This window comes from Macaca nemestrina, chromosome 1 (genome assembly GCF_043159975.1).
Source record: "Macaca nemestrina isolate mMacNem1 chromosome 1, mMacNem.hap1, whole genome shotgun sequence".
Classification (NCBI taxonomy): domain Eukaryota; kingdom Metazoa; phylum Chordata; class Mammalia; order Primates; family Cercopithecidae; genus Macaca; species Macaca nemestrina.
In genome coordinates this window covers 60,879,316-60,897,551 of record NC_092125.1, presented here as the reverse complement: position 1 = coordinate 60,897,551, position 18,236 = coordinate 60,879,316, and the positions used below count along the sequence as shown (strand labels likewise).

The window sequence follows — 18,236 nt, the reverse complement described above, 5'->3', positions numbered from 1 at the left end:
TTACATCTCTCCTACATTCTCTCCTTCCCTCTTGTTGGTTCCACTGACTCTTAGGCTCAGACTCCTACTCCCTCTCGCCTTCCCAAGTTCTCCACTCCTGCAGTTATCCTCTTCCTCTTCTGCATGATCCACTTCTCCCTTTCTACTGGACGATTCTCATCACTAGGAAAAGGAAGTTTATTATCTCCCAATGGGAAGAAGGCAAAAAGCAAAATACCTCCCTGAATTCGCGTTCTCTTCCAGTTCTGTGCCATTTCTCTAAACCGCACACAGCAAAGCCCCTTTAAAGTGTTGTCTTCGTTAATTAGCCCCACTTCATTTCACATTCTCCCTCCTCATCTTACTTAACCTTTCTGCAACTTTGACTCAGTTGACCGCTACCACCTCCTTTAAAGACTTCCTGGGGGCACAGCCGGGTGTGGTGGCTCACGCCGGTAATCCCAGCACTTTGGGAGGCCGAGGCAGGCAGATCATGAGGTCAGGAGTTTGAGACGAGCCTGTCCAACATGGTGAAACCCCATCTCTAAAAAAATACAAAACTTAGCTGGGTGCAGTGGTGCACGCCTGTAGTCCCACCTACTCGGGAAGCTGAGGTAGGAGAATCGCTTAAACCTGGGAAGCGGAGGTTGCAGTGAGCCAAGATTGCACCACTTGCACTCCAGCCTGGGTGACAGAGCAAGACTCCGTCTCAAAAAAAAAAAAAAAAAAAAAAAAAAAAGAGAGACTTTCTGCTCTGGCATCTCTCTTGCCATGCTGATTGCTCCCTCTCAGTTTCCTTACTTGGCTCGTTCTCTTCCCAACCTATATATGTAGGAGTGTCATAGGGCTCTCTTCTCTTCCTATATACTTTCCCTGGGTGATTTTATCCCAGTCCCATGGCTCTAAGTAATACACACACACACACGCACATACATGAATGTGTGTATGTATGTATCAGGTAACTCCCAAATCTTATCTCTAGCCCCGATTCTTATCTTGATCCCTATCCTGAGCTCCAGATTACCTAACTATTCAATATCTCCAATTGGATGATAAGGTATCTCAACTTTAACAGAACCAAAATAAAACTACAGATTCCTCCTACCTCCCAAATAATTTCCTCCCCAAGTTTTTTCTACCCTAGTATATAGCATCACCATTCACCCAGTTAGAGAAAAAAAAAAATCAAGGAGTTATACCTGGTGCCTCTCTCCTTTTTTTTTCTTTTACTCTTGATTTTTATATAGAGACAGGGTCTCGCTGTGTTGGCCAGGCTTGTCTTGAACTCCTGGCCTCAAGTGATCCTCCTGCCTTGGCCCCCAAAGTGCTGGAATTATAGGTGTGAGCCACCACACCCAGCCTTCTTTCTCCTTAATACTCCACAGTCTATTTAATCCTGCTACCTTTTCCTCCAAAATTTACCCAGAACATGACCACTTTTCAAAATCATCTCCTGGACTACTGCAACCACCTCCTAATTGATCTCTCACCTCTACTCTGATTCTTCTGCAATCTGTTCTCCACGTGGCAGTCAGACAGACTTTCCCAATTGTAAATCAAATGATACCCACTCCCTGCCTACAATTCCCCAGTGCCTTCCCACTGCAAATAAGTTGAAACCCAAACTCCTACCCATGGTCTGCAGGCTTTCACCTGATCTAGTGTTTGCTTTTTTTGTTGTTTGTTTGTTTGTTTTTTGAGACAGAGTCTCGCTCTGTCACCCAGGCTGGAGTTCGGTGGTGTGATCTCAGGTCACTGCAACCTCCAATCTCCCGGATTCAAGCGATTCTTCGGTCTCAGCCTCCTGAGTAGCTGGGATTACAGGTGCCTGCCACCACACCTGGCTGATTTTTGTATTTTTAGTAGAAACAGGGTTTCGCCATGTTAGCCAGTCTGGTCTTGAACTCTTGACCTCAAGTGATCCACCTGTCTCAGCCTCCCAAAGTGCTGGGATTACAGGCGTGAGCCACCACGCCCACCTCTGATCTAGCATTCTGCCTGCTGCTTTGACCTCATCTCCCTCCCCACTCTCTAGCCTCAGGGACTTTCTTTTTCTTTTGTTTTTCTTGGTATGTCCCTTGGACACACCAAGCTGTTTCTTGACTCAGGGTCTTTGCACATGCTGTTCCTCTTTAAAATTTGTTTCTATTTTTTTTTTAATTTTACAATGTCTTCATGACATTCAATGTTCCTCTTCTTAGAACTCTCCACTATAGATTTTCCAATAGCTGCTTTCTTCCTAACATTCGGATCTGAGTTCTGATGTTCTCTTTGCTGCCTTAGATCATTGTGGCTAACAGCCCTTGCCACTCCTCCCATTCCATCCTCCCAGTACTTTTATCATGTATTCTGTTTTTCTCATCATTTATTTCATTGTTTTGTTTTGTTTGTTTTGTTTTGTTTTTGAGACAGAACCTCACTCTGTTGCCCAGGCTGGAGTGCAATGGCACGATCTTGGCTCACTGCAGCCTCTGCCTCCTGGATTCAAGAGATTCTCCTGCCCCAGCCTTCTGAGTAGATTACAGGCATGTGCCACCACACCTGGCTAATTTTTGTATTTTTAGTAGAGACAGGGTTTTGCCATGTTGGCCGGGCTGGTCTGGAACTCCTGACCTCAAGTGATCCACCCACTTTGGCCTCCCAAAGTGCTGGAATTACAGGCGTGTGCCACCACACTCGGCCTCTCAGCATTTATTTCTACCAGAAGCTAACTTTTTTTTTTTTTTTTTTTTTTTTGAGACGGAGTCTCGCTCTGTCGCCCAGGCTGGAGTGCAGTGGCTGGATCTCAGCTCACTGCAAGCTCCGCCTCCTGGGTTCACGCCATTCTCCTGCCTCAGCCTCCTGAGTAGCTGGGACTACAGGTGCCCGCCATCATGCCTGGCTAGTTTTTTGTATTTTTAGTAGAGACGGGGTTTCACTGTGTGAGGCGGGATGGGATGGTCTCGATCTCCTGACCTCGTGATCCGCCTGCCTCGGCCTCCCAAAGTGCTGGGATTACAGGCGTGAGCCACCACGCCCTGCCCACCACACACTGTTTCTTAAAAATCTGATGAAAGATTGAACATTTAAGAATTGGAGGGTGGGCATGATGGCTCACGCCTGTAATCCCAGCACTTTGGGAGGCCTAGGTGGGTGGATCATGAGGTCAGAAGTTTGAGACCAGTCTGGCTAATATGGTGAAATGCTGTCTCTAATAAAAATGTAAAAAATCAGCTGGGCACGGTGGTGTGTGCCTGTAGTCCCAGTTACTTGAGAGGCTAAGGCAGGAGAATAGCTTGAACCCGGGAGGCAGAGGTTGCAGTGAGCCGAGATCGTGTCACTGTACTCCAGCCAGGGGAAAAAAAAAAAAAGAATTGGGAGAGCTGAACAGGCGTGGCTCACGCCTGTAATCCCAGCACTTTGGGAGGCCGAGGTGGTCAGATCACTTGAGGCCAGGAGTTTGAGACCAGCCTGGTCAACATGGCAAAACCCTGTCTCTACTAAAAATGCAAAAATTAGCTGGGCCTGGTAGCACATATCTGTAATCCCATCTGCTTGGAAGGCCAAGGCAGGAGAATTGTTTGAGCCTGGGAGGTGGAGTTTATATAGTGAGATGAGATCATGCCACTGCACTCCAGTCTGGGCGACAGAGGGAGACCCTGTCTCAAACAACAAACAAACAAACAAACTGGGAGAGCTTACCTAAAAGCCTAAATAACTGGCTTCTCTTGAAAAATAGAAACTTGGTGCAACCCTGGTCTGAGTAGTGATGGCCTCCAGTAGCTGGACGTGCATTCTCACCTCTCCACAGACTCCACTTTGCTCACCTCCCCCATGTACCTGTCTGGCTTCTACACAGGCATTTGAGTTTTTAACTCCTGCTCTCACTCAGGTCTTGAGAGGCTCGAATACTCTATGCTAGCTCTTGGTCTTATATGTGGCACCTGTTTAGCACAGGGTGCTATAAAGATAAGGCACAAAGTGATCCCTGGGGTTGAAGGGCTGTGGGTAGAGATAGAAGGAAAAGGTGGCTGGGCAGGGTGGCAGATTACACACCTGTAATCCCAGCACTTTGGGAGGCTGAGTCAGGCAGATCACCTGAGGTCAGGAGTTCGAGACTAGACTGGCCAACATGGTGAAACCCCATCTCTACCAAAAATACAAAAATTAGCCGAGTGTGGGGGCCTGTGCCTGTAATCCCAGCTACTCGGGAGGCTGATCCAGGAGGATCTCTTGAACCCGGGAAGTAGAGGTTGCAGTGAGATCACGCCACTGCACTCCAGCCTGGGTGACAGAGGGAGACTCTGTCTCCAAAAAAAAAAAAAAAAAGCAGACCAGTGAAAAAATTAAATGGTGAAAAACAAATGGAAGAGAAAAGATATAATTATTGATTTTGTATATGATATCTCAGATGATATTCTAAGAGATTTCCATTGTTCATGGGGAATATAGAGGGAGTGGCTGAAATTAAGATTTAAAAAATTTTTTTAAATTAAATTAAATCTTATTTTATTTTATTTTATTTTTGAGACAGAGTCTCGCTCTGTCGCCCAGGCTAGAGTGCAGTGGCGTAATCTCGGCTCACTGCAAGCTCCGCCTCCCCGGTTCACACCATTCTCCTGCCTCAGCCTCCTGAGATAGCTGGGACTACAGGCGCCCACCACCACGCCCGGCTAGTTTTTTGTATTTTTAGTAGAGACGGGGTTTCACAGTGTGAGCCAGGATGGTCTCGCTCTCCTGACCTCGTGATCCGCCCGCCTCGGCCTCCCAAAGTGCTGGGATTACAGGTGTGAGCCACCGTGCCCGGCCGATTATTGTTATTTTTTAGAGACGGGGTCTTGCTTTGTCACCCAGGCTGGAGTGCAGTGACACAATCATAGCTCATTGCAGCCTCAAACTCCTGGGCTTAAGTGATCCTCCCACCTCAGCCTCCCAAATAGCTAGAACCACAGGGGTGTGCCACCACACCTATTTTTTTTTTTTTTTGGAGACAGAGTCTTGTTCTGTCACCCAGGCTGGAGCGCAGTGGCACGATCTCTGCTCACTGCAGCTCCGCATCTTGAGTTCAAGCAATTCTCCTGCCTCAGCCTCCTGGGTAGCTGGGACGACAGGCACGTGCCACCATGCCAGGCTAATTTTTGTATTTTTATTACAGACGGGGTTTCACCATGTTGGCCGGGATAGTCTCCATCTCCTGACCTCATGATCTGCCCGCCTTGGTCTCCCAAAATGTTGGGATTACAGGCATGAGCTACTGCGCCCAGCCTTTTTTTTCTTTTTTATAGAAATGGGGTTGGGGATCTTCCTATGTAGCCCAGGTCCATTGTAAGTCACAAAATCAACTTAATGAGTTTCAACCAGCATATGTAAGTCCATCACTATATAAAGGTAATACTGTTTTGTGAAACTTTTGTTGCTGTTGCTATGTAAACAAAAATACTGGAGATTAGTCAAAGTTTGAAGCCACTGTAGTCTAGAGGGGAGAGTGGATCAATGTTGGCAGATTAAGGGGCAGCTGGTGGTGAGATCTGAGATGAGGCTTCTGTGTCCTTTTTCCTCAGCTTTAGAAAAGTCAGTTTGGTGTTTTGGGAAGATCAAAGGTAGGTACTAGGATAACATTCTTTTCCTAGCTCTGCTATTACTGTCTGACTTTGGGCTAATTAACCTTTCTGAGTCTCAATTTCTCCATCTGAAAAATGGTAACACTAATACCACTCATTTCACAGGGCTGATGTGCTCAGTAGACTATGATTTCCACCTGGCTAATGGCCGTCTTATTCATGTTACTACAGTGTTTCTAGTGGTTCTCATGTCCCTGCTTCCTGCCAGGAAAGAGGAAAAAGGGAATTCACCTGTAGCATTTAGTGTGTCAGATGCTGTGCTGGGCACTCAGCATGATTTGGTTGAACATGGAATTCCCAATTCCCAGTTACAATTGGGAATTTACAGTGGTGGTCTGTAAAGTGCTGACACAGTGTTGCAGCAGTTTTCATTCTATTGTAAGACTTTCATCCAAGATGCAGGCAATTCCAAACATTCCAGCTATCCACGGCCATTGAGCATGCTGCCAGGGGCCCCTCAGCCCAGAGTCCCGAATTAGGGGTGCTGGTGGTGCCACTGAGGGATGAACAGGGAACATGAGTTTCCCTCTAATCCTTATAGCTTCTCTAAGCAGCTCACACGATTGTTCCTTGGGAGTCCAGGGCTTCTAAAGTTGCCCAACCGGAATGGGAAGAAACAAGCCCTGAAGCCCTGGTGTGGCTAACTCTGCCCTTCCCAATCCCTGTGGGCAGGGCTGGCAGCACCGTGGGAATGTTCCACTTGTCAGCGACTGACCCCGACAAGGGTCTAGCCCTTTGAGCCCCACACCCAGGTAAACCAAAGCCCAAGACTGAGAGCGCAGTTACCCTGGAACTCAGTTGGGCTGAGTCATCAGAAAGGGATTCCAGGACAGGAGAGGAAGAGCAGATGGGAGGAGGAAGAGGCATTTATTAGTTACCAAGGTGGCTCTTAGGACCCAGACCCAGCTTCCCAAGGACAGAAACCCAGAAATGAGCCCCTGGTCAAGGTGTGAGCCATTCCCCAAGGGCAGCACCGACAGCTGGGGCTAGGGCAGAACAGGGAGCACCGAAGTCCCCCATAAGGGACCAGCTCAGCAGAAGACGATAGCATAGGAGGGGTTGCTGGTTCCTGGGAGTCAAGTAGGGCAGGGAATGGGGGAAGATGGGTTTATCTCACCCGTGGTGCCCACCCATCCTGGAGGCTCCATCAACGCCGTTCTGAGCCTCCTTCCTGCTTCATGAGGTCAACCAGATTTTTCTCTTTGTCCAGCCGAAAGCTCCATCCACAGCCAATTGGAGCCACAGAAACTCAAGGCCATTTACCCTCCCTTTCAACAAATATTTGTGGAGCGTCTGCCACGTGCCTGGTGCCAAGGAGAGAGACATTACTCCTTCCCTCTAGAGGCTTACAATCTGGCAGGAGAGGAACATGTATGGGGAGAGTGCAGGGACACTGCGGAAAAAAGACAAATATTGAGTTATAAGTGTTGTAATGGGGGTAGTAATAAGACGTTGTGGGAATACACAAAATAAAACAAGAAGGCCAAATTGCAAGGGTTTGTGGATTTCACAAGGGACATCTGACAGCAAACATTCCAGGGCACCTAGAGGTGGTGAGGAGAGAATGGCATTGGAGAAATAAGCTGAGATGGACTGCGCAGAGGACGAGGGAAAGCCGGTGCACTGGAGATTGGGGGAGACAAGAGGATCCACCAGGCTGGGAGGGGAAGGGTGGTGCTAGAAGAGTGGTGGTAGAAGCACACGCGAGGGCCGGGCGCGGTGGCTCAAGCCTGTAATCCCAGCACTTTGGGAGGCCGAGACGGGCGGATCACGAGGTCAGGAGATCGAGACCATCCTGGCTGGCACGGTGAAACCCCGTCTCTACTAAAAAATACAAAAAACTAGCCGGGCGAGGTGGCGGGCGCCTGTAGTCCCAGCTACTCGGGAGGCTGAGCCAGGAGAATGGCGTGAACCCGGGAGGCGGAGCTTGCAGTGAGCTGAGATCCGGCCACTGCACTCCAGCCTGGGTGGCAGACCGAGAAAAAAAAAAAAAAAAAAAAAGAAGCACGCGCGAAGCAGAGACCGGAGGCCAGGGCGGAAGGGAGGCTCACGGACGACCCCGGGAGCTCTGGAAAGTTGTCAGAGGCACCGAGGGGGTGGGGAGCGGGCCCTACACGTGCGCTACGTGCTGCGCCGGCCGCTGGGGAGCTCGGCCTGCCCCCCTCATCCCCGAACCCGGTCCCAGGGTAGTTGCACGGCGCCCAAGGGGGGGGGTGGAAGTCCCCCCAAGTTTGCAACTCGGCAGCGTGGTCTTCACAACGCAGCTACCGGAAGGAACGCGGGGAGCGCCTCATCAGCAGGCGGGTGGATCTAGGGGTGAAGGCTGCAGATCTGGGGCGCAGGCTGGAAAGTGGGGTGCAGCCGGTTGGAGACGTGAGGTCTGGGAGCTGGATGGACCGGATGAGGATGGAGACACCTATGGATGTGTCCAAAGGATCTGGCGCTGCACAAATGAGGGCGGTTTGGGGGACGGAGGCCCGGGCGGGGGCGGAGTGTTGTCCAAGAGTAAGGAGGGGGTTCCTGGAGACGTGGCACTCGGAGCGGGGCTGGGTTCCGCTCAGGTCGCCTGGGCTGCAGCTCCGCTATGGCCTGGGAACCCGAACCTGACCCCGCCCAGACATCGCACCCAGCCCTCTGGGAGCTCCGGCCCCGGCACCTCCAGGCTGGGGTTGCCCAGGTCCGGCCTCTGGGGTGTCCAGCCGGCCCCAGACGAGACAATGCGGCCCGGGCCCCGCCCCCGGAGGCTGACGCGCCCGGCCGCCGGCCAATCAGCGCCCGTGGCTAGGCTCTTTAAAAAAAGAAGCGCCGGCGCGGTGTGGCTGTCAGCTGGGAGGGATCCCTCCGCCCATGTAAACATCATAAAGGGCAAGGAGAGCGTCTGCTGCGGGCGGGGGAGCGGCTGCCTTCCTGGAGAGTCCTCTCGGTCCCTAGGTTCCCCTCAAGACGCCGGCAACCGCCCCCTCCCTTAACGTCACACCGGGTCCGTTGGGAGCCAAACAGCTGCGGCCCGATCTGGGAGCAATAGAATCTCATCACTTAGGGTCACTACCGGAAATGGAGGAAGCGGGACTGGGAGACCTTGAGAGTTGGGAGCGAGAATAGTATAGAGAATAGAGAATAGTAGGACGCAGCTGAGAATTGGGAAAGATTTTCTTAGGTTTGTTCTTGCTGTCGATCTCAGTTAATAGTCATAACTCATGTAAGTCTAGAATTTGTTTCAAAGTTATGCCTACCTGGCTTGTAGGATGCAAACGTTAAGAGTGAAAATAGTCAACGCTCTCCCGAGAGGGCGCGTAACAAGACATAATCTTCATCAAGACCCACAGAGGCACAGAATGCGCACCAAAGAGCCATCGACGATAAGAATTCTTCTACCCAACTTCTTTAGTATTATCAAATATTCAGTAAAGTTAAAAGAAATTTGCATCAAATTCCTCTATACCCACTACCTAGATTCTATCATAACTTGCCACATCGCATATCTATCTTGCACTGATAATTCTTCTAATAGTGTGCTAGCTGTCCCCTGGGCTTGATTCTCCATTGCAGTAGGGAGCAGGAAGAGGCTCCAGGTCCCAAAGCCCTAGAGATCTAAGAAAGGGACTACGTTCTCCCAGGACCACTGTGAACTCTTTCCGGGGTCAGGTACCTCTGGGAATAATTTGTTGAAGGGAACGCGGTTGTCCTCTCCCCCCACGCCCATCCCCCCTTTTAATTGAAGACTTCTTAAGCATAAGAGATTTCCTTCCACTAGGTGAATCTGAAAGCAGAACTAAGATCTTGACAAGCAGTCCTTGCATACGTTTGGCACCTTTTTGGATGAAAGAGGTCATTTCAATGTTGACGTTCTACTTTTTGAACTTTCTCCCTTTTTCTGAGGCTGCTGGACACCACCCACCCACCCCCGTCTCCCGTCCCCCGCCAAAAGGAAAAAAAAAAGGCGCCTCAAAAGTGTTCATATCTCTTAAAGTTCGTTGACCTCGCTTTGCCTCCGTTGCCTGCTCTGCAAAATGAAGATAATATCGTACCTACTCAATATGGTGGTTGCGAAGACTCAGTGAGCTAACACATGCAGAGCGTTTAGAACAGTGCCTTACACACAGTAGCATTAAATAGCGGCTATCACCCATATGCACATAACTCCCAGATTTATATCTCCAATTCTGATCTCGCCCCTTCTGATTTATGCCCTCCAGTCCGTTGAAGGATACCCCGTTGGGTATCTCTACCTGTTTGTACCAGAGACACCTCAAATTCAAAATGTCCAGAAATGAACACAGCATCTTCTTCCCTTGAATAACTCGCCTTGTGTATATAATTGGGGTGAACGTCCCACCAATGCCAACCGGCTAGCATCTACTCAGGCAGATACGCCAGACATCTGAATCTTAATACCTCATCTTCCCCCCCAATCTGTCACTGTGTCCTAATTTTATTTCCTACCTTTGCATCCCTTCCTCATAATCATCAGTACCACTGCCTTAAATTAAGCCCTATCATTTCTTGTCTGGATTATTTCAAGAGCCTTTTGCCCCTCTCAAGTCTGACCTTGTCATAGATTGTTGATATTTATTTTCCCTGCAACATCTCCACCTCCCAATAATCTCCATCACTTATTAGCCATGTGAATTTTGGCAAATTGCTTAATCTACCTATGCCTCACTTTCCTTATTGTAAAGTGGAAATAAGAGTACCTATCTCATAGGGTTGTGTGATTAATCATGCAATGCAATTAGAACAGTGCCTAGGATATGAAAGTGACCAAAAGTGTTACGTTATTATTATTATTACTACTATTGCCTTCTCACGAACATGCTGTTTGTATGTTCAAGCTGTTATCTCTACTGGAAAATCCTTCTCCATTTCCAATACTCTTTCCAAAACCCCCTCCTGGGTTTTACTGCACCTACCACTGTGTACTGACATGATTGAATGATTGGCTTATGGGACTGATCCTTTCTACCAGACTTAACTTCTTCAGGGCAGGAACTCTGATGCATAGTAAATGGTCAATAAAAGTTGGCTCAACTGAAACCCTAAGGATAAACTCCATCCACAGCGGAAGGCGCGGCCCCTCCTAATTCGGGGGCGGGGCGGGGAGCCATGCGCGGAGGGTGGGTGGGTGGGGGTGGGGTGGGACTCTTTTTCCTCGCCGTGGCGGCGGAGGCGCACGGCGTGGGTTTGCGGCGAGACGTCGTCGTCGGAGGCTGAAAAAGCCGAAGGTGCTGCCGTTGCCCGTACAACTCGGACTTGCTGTCGCCAGAGCTTCGTCTGCACGGGTCTCGGACCGAGTGGAGCTCGCAGCCTCGGTCCCGGAGCCCACCCTCGCCTCGCCTATTGCCCAGCCTGCAGTGATGGAGCCGGCCACCGCGCTGCACCCGGGCCCGCGCCCGGCGCTGCCCCTTGGGGGCCCGGGCACGCTGGGCGAGTTCCTGCCTCCCCCCGAGTGCCCAGTCTTCGAGCCCAGCTGGGAAGAGTTCGCGGACCCCTTCGCTTTCATCCACAAGATCCGGCCTATAGCCGAGCAGACTGGGATCTGTAAGGTGCGGCCGCCGCCGGTGAGTCACGCCAGCACCCCGGATCCAGCTCGTGGCTGGGGGAGGGAGCGGGGACGCGCGGGTCTGGGGAGGCCCGAGGCGCGGGGGGCGGGGAGCCGGTCGCCCCACCGGCCTCGTCAAGTTTGAGGCTGCCTAGAAGGTTGGAGTTGAGGCTGGGGGAGGAAGATGGGGGCTTCTCTAGGGTGGGAGATGAGTAGCGTGGGAGAACCGGGGACTTCGGCGGTGCCACGGGAGGGCCGGGTCGCCGCGGGGTTCGGGCGGCCGGGTCCGGAGGTTCGGGTTCGGTTCCGGATGGAGTGATGGCAGGAGCCGGGGGTGGTCGCGGGGGAGTTTCCTCACGTAGCCCGGCGGAGGCGCGGGCTGGAGGGAGGACTGTGGGCCCGGCGAGGCTCAGCAGGCTGGTCCTCGCCTCCGCTCCCGGGGTGCGGGGGTGTGTGATGGGGTGGGGTGGGGGTGGGGGACTTGCGAGTTGTCGTGCGAGGAGGAAAGTTTTCAATATGGCGGCGGGAGCCCCTGGTCCTTTGTGTGGTGGCGGCGTCGGCCCGGAGCGGCCCTCACCTGGGCGCCCCACCCTCCAGACCAGGGCACCCCTCCACCGCCTGGTCCCCGGGCCTCCAGGTGTCTCCCGGGCCGGGGTCAAGAAGGGGGCGGCCAGCGCTGGCTGGGGGCGGGGAGGAGCCGCAGGTCCGGCCCCGGAGCGGATGTGTTGTGGGGGGCGTTAGTGTCTGGGGGGACACTTTTGGGGCGGCGGGGGCAGGACAGGCGGTGGTGGGCCCCATGCCCGCCCGCGCTCCCGAAGGCTCACACACCCGGCTGCTTCTGGCTCAGCCCCTCGGCTCCCCGGGGAGGCCTGGGCTGTGCTGTTGGGGATGGGGTCGGGGCGAGGCCGTGTTTGTAGGGGAATGTCAGACGAAGAGACCTCCGAAGATTTCGTGCTCGTTTCCCCCGGCCCTCGGCCTCTGGGCGCTGAAAGGCAGTCACCCACCGCAGCCCTTGCAGCCCTGTCTACAGCGCCTCGGGCCTGGGGGCAGTGAGTGAGGGGTGGGTGTTGCTGAAACCATCCCCAACGGCTCCAACGTTCGCTGAGGAGAGCCCGGCCAACTCCTTCCCCCGTGGCCGGAACTGGGTGCGCTCCTACACCCCTGGTTTTTGCCCACCTTTCGGGAGGGTCTGAGTCCGAGTTGGCCTAAGCGGCGGTTGGACGGGCTGGGACCGTTGGGAAGGGGGTTTAACTGCCTTTCCTACTGTTTAAGAATCTTCTCCCCACTCTCTTCCCCCACCCCCACTCCTAAGTGGAGGAAGACCCCTTCCCACCCCTTTCTCCCTTAAGCTTGCTCTTTGTAATGCCATTTTGAGTTGTAGGGATTCTGTTTGTAATCATTATGTTTTGGAAAGCTGTTTTCAGGGAGATCCCTGAAAATAAGGCTTCTTATCCTAACTCTTCCCCGCCCCAAATTAAAACATGGACACCTACTTTAGTTTTTCTTAAGCAAGTTTGAAAAGGGAGATGAACTATATGCTTCACAAAATAACTAGCCAGCGAATATGAGGGAAATGTTTGAAAATAGATCCATTTCTTACAGCGAAGTGGGCAAGGTTGATTCTTGCTGCTTAAGGGAAGTACGTTTCTCTTAGTGCAAAGAGGCCTGCAGAAGTTTTAACAGGGCTGGTTAGAGCCAAGGTTTTAATTCTTGAATAATAGGTCATGTTTCACACTGTAGTAATGTGGCTTTATGTCACATGCTAGAAGGGGTGAATATGAATATCGCACATTTGCATTAATGGGATTTTAACCAGAAATTGGGTAACTTGACTAAGTTGTTAGTAACCAAAATGTGGGGAGTCAGATTCCTGGGAGGTGTCCTCCATGTTGGTATTGTGGTATACCAGGGCTGGGGTAAATCCTTTATCTTGCTTGCTTGTTCTTTGCCTTTTAGAGGGCCCTTTTCCTGAAAAGATAGTGTTGCTCTGGTTAGGCTTGGCTACCCATTTCCTCATCTTGGCTAGAATATTAATGGTAATCTTTGCAAAATGTGTAATCGAATTGCCTTTTCCCCCCTCTGAATGTCAGACAGACATGATGGCCACCATTTTGTATTGAGAGTACTACATAGTACAGCCTGAGGAAAGGGGTTAAAGAGGCACCAATAATCTACAAATACAACCAGTGCTGTTTTGGAGACCTCCTTTGTGTGGAGGGGGCTTGCTTCCTCCTTTGTTTAACAAACTCCTATGCCAAATGGAAAGAGTTTGAGAGTATTTGTTGTTGATATAACCACAAAAAGGGAAATCTTTCCAGAAGTTGTAGCTCTTGAAGAGGGGTCTTGTTGGAACAAAGGCTTCTTAAGAGATGTAAACAGTCTTTGTTTTAGAAACTGTTTTGTTTTTAGGAAAGCTAACTGTGAACAAGTGGTTTCATATAGTTGATATGTAGCAACAAAAAAACCCTTCAAGAGGTGTGAAATATTTTCCATGGTCATATATGTAATGTCTGTATTTCTGGATGATTTTTGTTCACTGAGTTTTTGGAACACACAAATGGTTATATTAGAAGGGGAACTGGGACTATTGATATTTTACTTGTTAGAAGGTAAGGAGAAGTATAAAACATTTCTGTCTCCTTTTGTTCTTACCTTTGTATCTTTACCAATGGTACTTAATATAGCTTCAGTTTATAGCTGCTTTCTCAGTGAGACTCCCAAAACTGCTTGGCTTCTGAAAACCTTAGAGTGCTTATATTATTTTGTATATGGCAGCTTAGGGGTTCTCAGAAATTTGAAAATATACTAAGATAAATGTGAGAAAACGTAATTAAGTCAAGAAGATTATACTTCAATTCTGAGTTTGAAGTTTAACAGACACCTTTGTTTCAAATTATATTAACTACGTAGGATAACCAGGTTTGTTTTCTGGGCCAAGACCTTAAATTTACAATTAATACGGTTTCTGGTTTTGTCACCTTTAAAATGCAAATTTTAATTTCCTCCTTGATACTGTACTTAGATGTCTGTTTAAGGACAAATGATATTTTTCCATATCACTTTGTGGTATTTGGAGATTAATAATTTTAAGGGTGTAACTATTAGGCAGAAAAATAGTTGGCTGTTCAGTAAATACTTTTTTGTCTCCCAAATTTTGATAGGAATATAGTTATGGCTTTAGTAACTTATTTTCTTTCTTTCAGATGTCATGTCTCACATTTGGCCATAGATAGATTCCACAAGTTTCTTTTCTTTTTCTTTTTCGTTTTTTTGAGACGGAGTTTTGCTCTTGTTGCCCAGGCCTGATGTGCAATGGTGCGATCTTGGCTCACTGTAACTTTTCCCTCCCGGGTTCAAGTGATTCTCTTGCCTCAGCCTTCGTGAGTAGCTGGGATTACAGGCATGTGCCACCATGCCCGGCTAATTTTGTATGTTTAGTAGAGACAGGTTTTCTTCATGTTAGTTAGGCTGGTCTTGAACTCCTGACCTCAGGTGATCCACCCGCCTCGTCTCCCAAAGTGCTGGGATTACAGGTGTGAGTCACCGTGCCCGGCCTAGATTCCACAAATTTCTTCGTGTCCAGAGAAGGTTTAAATCAAACCCAAGGGCACAAGAGACAGAATTTTTTTCAGCTTTAACTCCTTGTAGTTACTAGCTTGGTTCCTTCATCTTTATAGCCAAGTGTAAAACTGCCCTTAAATGTTTTAATACAGTCAGCATCTTTTTTTTTTTTTTTTGAGACGGAGTCTTGCTCTGTGGCGCTGGCTGGAGTGCAGTTGCGCTATCTCGTCTCACTGCAAGCTCCGCCTCCCGGGTTCACGCCATTCTCCTGCCTCAGCCTCCCGAGGAGCTGGGACTACAGGCACCCGCCACTACTCCCGGCTAATTTTTTGTATTAGTAGAGACGGGGTTTCACCGTGTTAGCCAGGATGGTCCCCATCTCCTGACCTCGTGATCCACCCGCCTTGGCCTCCCAAAGTGCTGGGATGATTACAGGCGTGAGCCACCGCGCCCGGCCACAGTCAGCATCTTTTATTGAGTGAGCCTATTGGTTCCACTCCTAGAGAAGAGGGAGGAACTTACACACTTTGTATGGTAGAAGTGTTAATGATATGGAGCTCATTTACTCCCTTTCCAGCGTATCATTCTCCCTAATTTGGAGTTTGATTAACTTAGACTTAACCCTCTCTGGGTTTTCCCTATTTCTTTGGTGTCACAAAATCTTTCCCTACTTGTGGTATCTTTGGCTACTTTAAGCCTTCAACGTTTGGAGAAGAGGCTTATCAGTGGAAACATCCTTGAGCAAGGGAACAACTTGTAACTACTTAAAAAATAACCCTTTTATTGAAATATACCACAGAGTTCACCCATTTATGATGTGCAATTCAGTGGTTTTTGATATTTTCACAGAGTTGTACAACCATCACCACAATCAATTGTAGAACATTTTCATCGCCCTCAAAAGAAACCCTGAACTCACTTGTAACTACTTTTAAAGACAAATTTAGGACTATAATGCCCAGGATAAAAACTTGATAGGAGGTTGGATTAAGTCTTACAGTTCCAGGCCACAAATGTCTACCTTTTTTTTTTGAGATGGAGTTTTACTCCTGTCGCCCAGGCTGGAGTGCTGTGGCGCAACATCTGCCTCCCGGGTTCAAGCGGTTCTCCTGCCTCAGCCGCCTGAGAGCTAGGGTTATAGGCGTGCGCCACCACGCCCGGCTAATTTTGTATTTTTAGTAGAGATGGGGTTTCACCGTGTTGGTCAGGCTGGTCTTGAACTCCTGACCTCAGTTGATCTACCCACCTTGGCCTCCCAAAGTGCTGGGATTACAGGAGTGAGCCACCGTACCCAGGCCACAAATGTCTACCTTAAAGCAAAAACAAACTTCATTTATTGTAGTTATTGAATGGATGTTTAGCTAAATTTGACTTTGCCAGTGGTAAATTGGGCACATTAGTAACCACAAAACATATCTACCCAGTTGTAATTCGTAGTGAACTAATAAAACAAAACTTGTAGAATTTAAGAATGTAATGTGAATGATATTGCAAATATGAGTCAGCTAAAGATTTGAGTCCCCACCCCCACTGGAAAAATTTCCTTCCCTTCCTATGATTATAGGGTATGGTTTTAAACATGCAATCTAAACTTTTAAAAGAGTGAAATGGGTAGAGAATTACCTTTGAAAAGCGTTAATATACTTCTCTCTTAAAAGCCAGGGCTTGAAATCTCCCTTTTTTTAAAAAAATCTCTGTCACCCAGGCTGGCATGCAGTGTTGCAATCAAGGCTCACTGCAGCTTCCACTTCTTGGGCTCAAGTGCTCCTCCCTCCTCAGCCTCTAATAAATTGTAGGGATGGGGTTTCTCAGTATGTTGCCCAGGCTTATCTTGAACTCCTGGCTTCAAGCAGTTCTCCCGCTTTGGTCTCCCAAAGTGCTGGGATTACAGGCCTGAGCCAGTGCACCTGGCCTGAATTATTTTGTTGAGACACTGATAAGAAAAGTTAAAAGAAAATTATTAACCCTTAATTTTATTCTTTCTCTGTTTCTAGGGTAATTTTCTTTATGACCTGTTGGCCTAGACTTAGAGTATTGGAGTATGTCAGGTTGATAGATTAGTGAAAAATGTGTTTATTGGTTTACATTTATAAGTGGGTAGAAATCAGCCAGTGGAGGAATTTTCTCTTAGGTAAAAAAATACGGGGTTGGGCGTAGTGGCTCATGTCTGTAATCCCAGCACTTTTGGGAGGCCTAGATGGGCATATTGCTTGAGGTCAGGAGTTTGAGATCAGCCTGGCCAACATAGCAAAACTCTGTCTCTACTAAAAATACAAAAATTAGCTGGGCATGGTGGTGGGGGCCTGCAATCCCAGCTACTCGGGTGGCTGAGGCAGGAGAATGGCTTGAACCTGGGAGGCAGAGGTTCCAGTGAGCTGAGATCACTCCATTGCACTCCAACCTGGGCGACAGGCTCAAAAAAGAAAACAAACAAAAAAAATCCCAAAACAACAACAAAAAAAAGGTGTAAACTATTCGATTTTAAAAAATCGAACCCTGTTTAAATACTGTAATGGGACCTTTTTGTAGACTTTTGTAACCTTTCATTGTTGCCTTAATTGAACCCCATTAAGGTTGGCTATAGAAAAGAATAAGGGAAAGCCCATGCTCCTAAAATGAATGTGCTAATTAGGTCTCTGGTGTTCAGGGTTTTTGAAGTCTTATGCATATACTTCTTTCCAAATGTCATCTATAGGTTTGAAAAACTGCTAACCTAGGAGTACCTTGCTTTCATCCTTGGACAGTCCTCTCAGCTTCATTTGTGTTGAGATTGCTGTGCAATTTTTTTTTTCCTCTAAGAGAATTAGGTGTTCTCTAATATAGCTATTATAGTACAGATTATTGCCAGCCTCAAAAAAAAAAAAAAAAAAAAAAAAAGATGGAATGAAGGTTGGGAACTGGAGGGCTACACATTCTCAAATTTAAGTTTGGGTCTCTTGAAGGGGACTCAACAGAGGCATACCGACAAGTTCCTTTGGGGTGAGTGGGTGGGTGAATTAATACCTTGGGAAAGCCATATTCTTGGGCTGCTGCCATTGACTTTTGAAGTTTGAGATACTAATAACTGGATTTATAAAATCCAGATTGTGAGAAACTTGTTTTAGACATAAGAATTGTATGCAGTTGAGAAGTATTTCTTAAATATTTCTACTGCTGTGTCCTTGCATGGGATTAAAGAGGGAAATTAAATGAAAATTTAATTTTAAATAAAAATTAAATGAAAAATTAAATTGTATACCTCCACAAATTCGTCCAGAAATGTTTCTTTTTCTATTATTAGATGAATTCTTTGGTGAATTTGCTTTTTACAACCAAGTTTATAAACCAGATTAATGAAGAAAAGATATCTCTGGGACAGTGAGGCATTTCGGTTCCATAATTGTAGGATGTTTGGAACAAAGATGCAGAATTTGACTGAATGCATTCTTTTTAAGTCCTCTTCCCCACACCATGGTTTAAGACACTCAAACCTTTAACTGTAGACCATCCTTCTTAAAGCACCATCAGCATATATCTTTACACATGGCCTTAGAGTCATCCCATGTGTGCTACTGCTT

The 18,236-nt window shown here is 48.3% G+C and overlaps 1 protein-coding gene and 1 long non-coding RNA gene across 4 annotated transcripts in view; one reads left to right on the top strand and one right to left on the bottom strand.

Annotated features, from left to right (window-relative positions):
- Positions 1-14: 14 nt before the first annotated feature.
- On the bottom strand, positions 15-8,581 carry LOC105484746 (uncharacterized). The gene is made up of 4 exons (XR_011612792.1): positions 7,848-8,581; positions 6,697-7,123; positions 5,811-6,075; positions 15-162 (listed from the first exon to the last, which is right to left on the bottom strand). It is a non-coding gene; the product is annotated as an uncharacterized lncRNA (long non-coding RNA).
- Positions 8,582-10,779: 2,198 nt separating this feature from the next.
- LOC105484747 (lysine demethylase 5B) overlaps positions 10,780-18,236 on the top strand; it is an 84,066-nt gene continuing 76,609 nt past the window's right edge. Inside the window, exon 1 of one of the 3 annotated variants that reach the window (XM_011746668.3) lies at positions 10,780-11,137. In XM_011746668.3, coding sequence (XP_011744970.2) covers positions 10,934-11,137 — 204 coding nt within the window. In that variant the 5' untranslated portion in view covers positions 10,780-10,933. Of the gene's footprint in view, positions 11,138-11,421; positions 11,560-12,148; positions 12,264-18,236 lie in introns of those variants that run through there. The other 2 variants (XM_011746669.3, XM_011746672.3) reach the window with 2 other exon arrangements.